At 42.0% G+C, this 7,993-nt stretch overlaps 1 protein-coding gene across 1 annotated transcript; it reads left to right on the plus strand.

The window, feature by feature from the left end:
• The first annotated feature begins 3,499 nt into the window (after positions 1–3,499).
• LOC109457438 (interferon omega-2-like) lies at positions 3,500–4,422 on the plus strand. Its single transcript, XM_019750351.3, has one exon. It carries the CDS (start codon positions 3,500–3,502, stop codon positions 4,082–4,084), a length of 585 nt encoding a protein of 194 aa, XP_019605910.3. The 3' UTR covers positions 4,085–4,422.
• The last annotated feature ends 3,571 nt before the right edge of the window (positions 4,423–7,993 follow it).

The raw sequence follows: 7,993 nt of genomic DNA on the forward strand, positions 1-7,993 counted from the left end.
CACAGTGCACCTGTAGAAACGTGAAGGAGTTGAAAATCAGCAGCAGCTCCAGCACGTGGAAGGAGAACAGAGACGTTTGAAGGGTGGACAGCAGCAAGCAGGTCCTCAGCAGGAGGAACAATCCAATGGAATGGACGGCACTGAGTCAGCTGTTTCTCCAGGTCATTCGTATTCAGAGGGGAGAAGAGCACAGATTTCTCCCACGGAGACATGGCCAATAGCAGTGTCCCCAGCACCCTCAGCTCTGATGGCACAGCAGCCTGCTGAGCATCGGAAAGGAAGTGCGTTACTCTAGTGCCAGCTGCAAACTTCTGTTTCAGTTGACAGAAAAATCTACCCCCTTACAACTGCTTAAAAGGAATTTTGTCTACTTTTCCTTAGAAGTCAGACAGCTCAGAGACTCATACAAACCACAACCCTGTTGACACACAAAACAATAGACACCAATTCTTTGGCATTTGAAGTGGAGCTGGAAATACTTCATCACTTCACCTTCCCTGCTCTTGTGACTTCATGGCTTTGCCTCTCCATGGTTCATACATTTCATGCCCATTTCAGTCCTTCACTTCTTTTTACAGGCCCTGCTACACAACTCATTATTTCAAATCTCCTTGAGGTTTTGACCTTGAATCTTTGGTACTTTGAGAAAAATAAACCCCTCCAAATTTATATTTCTCTCCAAACAGATTCATAAATGAGTGTTGTGGGGACAGAGCCCCAGAAAGTAGTTTCCAGGCTCTCTGCCTCACATAGACAGGTGCTGGCTCAGGTAGTAAATGGCCATCAACTGTGATTGGATGGCCATCAGCTGTGGCTAGTTGGCCGTCAGCTGTAACCAGTGAGCCATTGGCCACTAATATAACTGCTGTGGCTACGCTAGCAAAAAAAAATGGGGCTAGCAAGATGATGGTGGCTGAGCCTGCAAGCGGCGCAGTGAGGGTTGAGAATTGTGTGGCTCCTGCTTCCTGTGTCTACAACCCAGCTGCCAGCGAGAGTATAGTGGTATGACTCCCCTACCTATGTCTCCGTGGGTGTTCCTTTTTAGCCTCACCATGTCCTGCGTTCTTATGTGGGGAGCAGGAGCAGAAACCCTGCAGGCCTCCCCACGTAGGACATCCTGCACGACAAGTGTAATCCAAATTGGGTTGAGAAGATTGAGTTAATAATCTCAAAGAGTTTAGAACAGGGACTGGTACATAGTTAGTGTGCAATAAATTTTGGTGTTAATATTTAAAATACCACTGTTATTATGCAGATTAGGAGCAGAATCTTTTCTTAATTCCCTCTCTTAATTCTCGATTTCTCAAGGCAAACTTTTAATTGCCTGAGTGCATTTCTTAAGTGGATAGAGTACTCAGGCTAGGGCTCATATTCACAATCCTGCCAGAGAGGGTTAGTGTTCTGGCAGCTGGGGTTCAGGGGGTCAGTCTCTTGAGAATTGGTTGGTGTGATTCCTCCTTTCTCTCCTCAGAGCTCATCACATGTGGATTCAATGAAAGAAAAATGAAGTGGCTGGTCTTGCAACACGAATGCTGGTCATTGACCCGGAAGGTACCGTTCTGTGAGCCTCTGGCAGAAGCAGTCGTGTCCTGATTCTGTGTCATTCAACACTGGCTTCCCTCCTTCCGCTGCTATAGGTCCCAACTTGGCTACACTGAATTTTTGCTAACTTACACTTTGTCATTTTGTCACCCAAAGAGACACTTCCTTTCTTGCACTTTCGTGACATTCTGAATTACGTATGTTTTATTTTTGTTCACACACAACTGTCAAGTTTTGCTTTCTAGGAACGTTGAAATTAGAAACAAAAAAATCTGAAGTCTCGAAAATTATGGGGAAACACAGTGAAGCCCCTTTGCCCTCCTTTTACTTTCCTTTGTTTGCATTAACCGCAGAAAGAAACCGAAATTATGCCATAGGAGCGAGACAGACCATGCCTGGTACACTGCTCTGCAAAAAAATAAGATATTCAGATTCTTGTTACTGTTGTTTTTTAAATTTAAAATGAAATAGCTCGCATAAGTAAAGGAAAGAAGGCTATGTCTCCCTGACATAATAGCCCGGGCCTCATGCCCTCCTAACATGAGACAGCGAAGGATGAAGAGAGACGCCCAATAGAAATATGCGGACTGAATGAACAACTGAAGTTCACTAATTTCTGTTCCGTTATTTTCTGCTGAGAGACGCCATCATTTGATCTCGTGTTCCCAGCTCACAGATTTTGAGCATAACGATTGTCTAATAATTCAAGTAACAGAATCGAACAATAAAAGACATCCTGGAAAAATAAAGATTATTTGCCTACTAAAGGTGAAATGACTACAATTGGATAACTATTTCCTCCACTTTACTTAGAAAAAATAAACTTTGGAATCAGCACTGAGGACTGGTTTCACTCCTGATACCAGGGGCCATGGGTCAGGAGGTCACCAGTGAGAACGAGTGTCCTCAGCACATAGAGCGGGAAGGGCCGGGATCCTAGAAAATTCGTTATTTGCCAACAAAGACACAATCTCTCCACAGCAGGGGAATCCTAACCGCCTCAGGATATGTTTAGCCTGCACTCAGGGAGTGAGTCAGGAGATTTTGGGTTGGGGACTCTCTGTCACTTCAGAGGGAAAGAGTTTCTAGAGGTGATACCTCCCTTGTGAGTGAGGTGCTCCTGGGAAAAGAAAATTATCTTGGTGTTAGAATCGCCAACCTACATGCACCAGGAAGAACCAGGATTCGTGCTGCAAGTATTGGCACGACCTGAGGAGCCCTATGGACCTGTTACAAAATGGTAGAAAGAAAGGGCAATGGCTCTGTTAGTCGTGACCTTGTGGCCCCAGTGAAGCGTAACCACATGGACCTGCATGAATGTGTTCTAGCAGGAAGAGAAACATCCCAGAAACTTACTCACTAATGATCACCAGCCTGGGTTGTGAAGAAAATAGTAACCAATCCCAGTACTGGGTGCTGAAGAGCTTATTTCCTATACACAGTGTGGTAAGTACCTAACAAAATACACAAAGCCACGGGGCTGAGGGAGCCTGTCTCCCTCTGCAAATAAAGTAAGGAGGTAAAAATGTTGCCCAGATTCAAGGCCAAATTTTGTTTCTAATGAGGAGAAGGACAATATTTATGTATGAAAAATGTACATGATATGTGCATATGTTTGTGCATTTGCATAGCTACTCACAGTTCTGACTTCTGGACAAGACGTTTCTCAATTGATTGATCAGTATCCATTTCCATGGGCACATTTGGATTGTACCGGGAAACTTCAACTTCTATGACAAAATTAATAGTGTAGACTGATATTTTCTTAGAGTAAATGGAGAAGACATGAATGAAAACAAAATAAAGGAAGTGAAAGTGTGGTGAAATGTTTAGAAAATGAAAATGATTGTGTTCCCTATATAATGGCCATGCTCCGAAAGATTGTCATCAGAGGACCTAGAGGCCAAGGTTCATCCGACGCTCAGCTGAGCCAGGCCAGCAGCACCCACGTTTCTCCATGGCCCTCATGCTCTCTCTCCTTTCGGCCCTGGTGGTATTGAGCCATGGCCACGGTGGGTCTCTGGGCTGCAACCTGACTCTGAACCATGATCTGGTCAGCAATGAGAACGTCGTGCTCCTGGATCAAATGCGGAGAATCTCCCTTTCCCTGTGCCTGGATGACAGAAAAGACTTCAGATTCCCCCAGCAGGCGGTGAATGGCAGCCAGGTCCAGAGGACTCAGGCCATCTCTGTTCTTTACGAGATGCTCGTGCAGACCTCCAGAGTCTTCTTCACAGAGCAGTCCTCTGCTGCCTGGAACACGACCCTGCTGCACCAGCTCCTCACTGGACTCCATCGGCAGCTGGAAGACCTGGAACCCTGTTTGGTGCAGGACGTGGGACAGGCAGAATCTGCCGCTGGGAAGGACCCTACACTGGCCGTGAAGAGGTACTTCTTGGGCATTCGTCTCTACCTGAAACAGAAGAAATACAGTGACTGTGCCTGGGAGGTTGTCAGAGAGGAAATCATGAGTTCATTCTCTTCATCAACAAGCTTGCAAGAAGGGTTAAGAAAGAAGGATGGAGACCTGGGCTCACCTTGAACTGATTCTCACCGATGACTGTGCCACATCATCCTTGCACATGTGTTTGGTCATTTCAAAGGGCTCTTCTTTCTGCTTCAGTCACAGAATTGATTGTATTTAATTCAGCAGTTCTTTTGTCAGAGCATTAAGCAACAATATGTTAAAAAATTCAGCTCTAGTGTCATCGGTCCCTAAGAGGTGACTGCGTTATGTCTGTGTATTTATTTATTCCAGTTCTTCTAGTATCTATGATATTTATATTTAAAATCACATGTAATTACATATACATGTTTACATTGTATTATAATTTAAAAGGCACGTTTACTTTTCTATGTTATTAACTTTGCAATTTGTTTTATTTATTAAATTCTCATCAAAGAAAACTTCTTGAATTTATTTATTATGAATTCAAAATCCAAACCCTGGTTTTGTAAAAGATATTGAGGAATGAGTAGTAAAATTTATTTGCTCATTCACTGCATTCAGATTACATGTATAAGTTGAGTCTCTTAATGATATATTGTGTAATTGCAGTCAAGAAATACAGGCGAGCAAAGTAAATCCAGTTCCTGTTGTGGTGTAACTTTGTCTTACAGAAAAGGAGACATAACACCGGTACTAATGATTCTTTTATTTCAATTATATTAAACACCGCAGAGAGAAGGAAAGGACAATCATGAGTCTGGAAAGGACAAATAATACAGATGCCCTTTCTAAGGTGCCTGGGAGACATTTACATGCAGAAGTCTGATTGTTAGTTGGGAATATGGGTCTAGAAATGCCATGGGGAGGTATTAATTTGGGATTCCTTACTGCGTATCTGGTAATGAGGGCATCTGAATGCATGCGGTCACTTATCGAGTGGACAATGAGACGATGACCTAAACCTAGTCTTGCAGACCCGCAGCATTTAAGGGTTGGGCAGAAGAGAGTCTGCAAAGGACAGTGAGGTAGAGGGGCAGTGAAGCTAGAAGGATAAATAGGGAATAGTGGGGGGACACGCTACTAAAGGGAAGGAGTGTGTTTAAAAGACTGAGTGGTACTTGGAGGGCAGGTGCAGAAGAACTATCCCGGTAGACCTGAAAACAGACACCGTTGGTGACCTCAGGATGATCTGCTTTCGTAGAATTAATGGGACAGAAACCAGGTGGGAGTAGGTTGACAAGGAAACACAAGAACCAGAATTAGAGATACTGTGTATAGAAAATTAGCTTCCTAAGCTTGTTTGCGAAGTGGAGGAGTGCAGTAGGTGGTACCTGGAGGAGAATGTGGGTTAACGTGCCCGTGCACATTTTCGTTCATGTTTTCTGAGAGTAATTTTCAAAGAATAGATGAATTGGCACAAAACATAAGAACGTTTTCAATGTTTGACTTATTTGACTTAAATTATTGCCTTCTTAGGTATTTGATTTAATACATTGCTTATTCGGCTAAAAAATAATTTATCATTGTTCTAATTAATATCACTTTGTAGCTAATTTCAGTGGTAACCCATTTGCTTGCTAATTGTAGTCCTTTTTTCCAACAAATTTTACAGTCAAGATTCATTTTCTGCTTTCTGTTACTTCATTTATTCCAGTTTTTTTTGTTGGCCGTTTACATTATTTATAATTTTACAACTTCTAATGATCGACATAAATACTTTCCATAAATTATAGCCATATTCTTTTGATGGACACTTGCTTTTAATTTCACCTGCATACAAAGAGCTGGACAGTTCCTTGTGCATTTCTCCAAGCGCTCCTTAGGATGTAGGAGCAAGCCTCTTCCTAGTCATATTCCTCTTTTGATTTTATACATATTGAGACCCCTTTCTTATTAATCCATTTTTATATTAAATTCGCTATTCCATTGGCAGTTTTAAAAATCTATGGTGTGAGATGATAATCTAAATTGCTTCCTGTTAGAGTGCCAAATTTCCTAGAATGTTATACTGATTGTCAATTCTTTCCTTATTGAAAGATATATCTTCACTCTAAATCTAACTAATTCTGATAATATAACTATTTTTTAGATTGTTTGCTTTCTTAATATGATTACTAAACTGTATTCATTTTTATACTTGTTTTAATACAGATATTTTAAAACAATTATAGTTGAGGTAGCTAAGGTTAAGAATTCCTTTCTATTTTTAGTATCATTGCTTGCATTATTTCCTGCTTAACTTTAGAATTGTTCTAAGGTTGAGAGCACTAGCTTCACGAAAATCATAAACACTTGTGGAACCCCAAGTGGTTATTTATAACAAAGAATGAGACAGCTAGCAAAAATGAATGAAACTCGATCAGATAATTTTTCTTCCAAAACTGAAGGTAAGAACAATATTTAAATAACATGCAGGAAAAATTACATTAGCAAAAAAAAAAAAAAAAAAAAAAAAAAAAAAAAAAATTAAATGAAATAAAAAAAAAACACACAACAACCATGGAGCAAAAGGGAGTTTAGTGATTGTATAAATTCAAAATTTAAAAATGTTGACAGCAAGCTATAATAGGAGACTTTAGGTGTCATCCATACCTCACAATATAGATTTGGCATTGACCTACCCATTAGGCCAGCTGGTATATATATATATATATATATATATATATATATATATATATGCATAATTTTACCTTTTGTTCATTTTGTTATATTATTATATTTAATGTGATAACTTCTAGGTAGTTCTCTACTTTCACCTTGACCGAAAATCTCTATAGTCATGCACTGTTTAATATCTAGAAGTTATTAACATGTTGTATTGGAGAATGGAGAAGTGGGGCTGGCAAAGCAGAGCTGGGGGTGAATAAGCTGCCGCTGCTCTGAGCTGCTAGCCCTCCATGCACAGGACCTGCCCAGGCTCTGGACTGTAGCTGCCTGACACACATGTGGTCACCTGGGGGAGAGAATGAGGGGAGATAGGGTCGTGCTATGGTGACCATGAGCTTATGCAGGGGATCTCAGTGTAGTTTCACTGAGAGGCAGCTGATATTTGGGGGCTGCAGGAGCAGCCCGGACATGAGCAGTTTGTACATGGCCACGCCTGGACCCTCCCCACCTGCCATGCCCTCTGCTGAGGTCAAGGCACCCCTGTTCAGCCAGGCACAGAAGTGCAGTAAATAGAGGTAGCTGCAGCACCAACACGGCCCCCGTGTGTATACCACACAAGCTGGTAGAGAATCCAGGAGCTTATTGTGCAGGTGTTTACATGCTTTTAAGTTTTGATTCTACTAGGAGACCGCACCAGTCTCATGATGCTCTTTTGCTCAACAAAGAAAGCATTGAGGGGCCGCCTGATGGCTCAGTTGGTTAGAGCGCAAGCTCTGAACAGCAGGGTTGACGGTTCGATTCCCACATGGGCCAATGCTCTGCACCCTCCACAGCTAGACTGAAGACAACGAGCTGCCGCTGAGCTTCCGGAGAAGCAGCAGGTTGGCTCAGTTGGGTAGAGTGCAAGCTCTCAACAAGAAGGTTGCCAGTTCACTTCCCTCATGGGAATGTGGACTGCGCCTCCTGCAACTAAAGATTGAAAACGTGGACTGGACTTGGAGCTGAGCTGCGCCCTCCACAACTAGATTGAAGGACAGCTGTTGGAGCTGATGGGCCCTGGAGAAACCCAATATTCCCCAATAAACTAATTTTTAAAAAAATCTTTAAAAAAAGGAAAAAGGAAAGCATTGAGAACCATTAAAAATTTGTGAGAACCAGCAGCAGCTCAAGAATATGAAACGGAAGAGGGTCCAAGATGGTGGATCAGGTAAATACTATTCCTAATGTATCCCAGGATCACACCAAAATTACAAATAAATTATAGAACAATCAACTTCAAGAATAATCTGAAGTCTACTGAACAGAACACCTGTAACTAAGGATATAAAGAGGCCACATTAAGACAGGTAGGAGGGGTGGAGATTCGAAATGGGCTGACTCCATACCCATAGATAG

Source organism: Rhinolophus sinicus, chromosome 16 (genome assembly GCF_057876585.1).
Source record: "Rhinolophus sinicus isolate RSI-liver-muscle chromosome 16, RSI-T2T, whole genome shotgun sequence".
Taxonomy (NCBI): domain Eukaryota; kingdom Metazoa; phylum Chordata; class Mammalia; order Chiroptera; family Rhinolophidae; genus Rhinolophus; species Rhinolophus sinicus.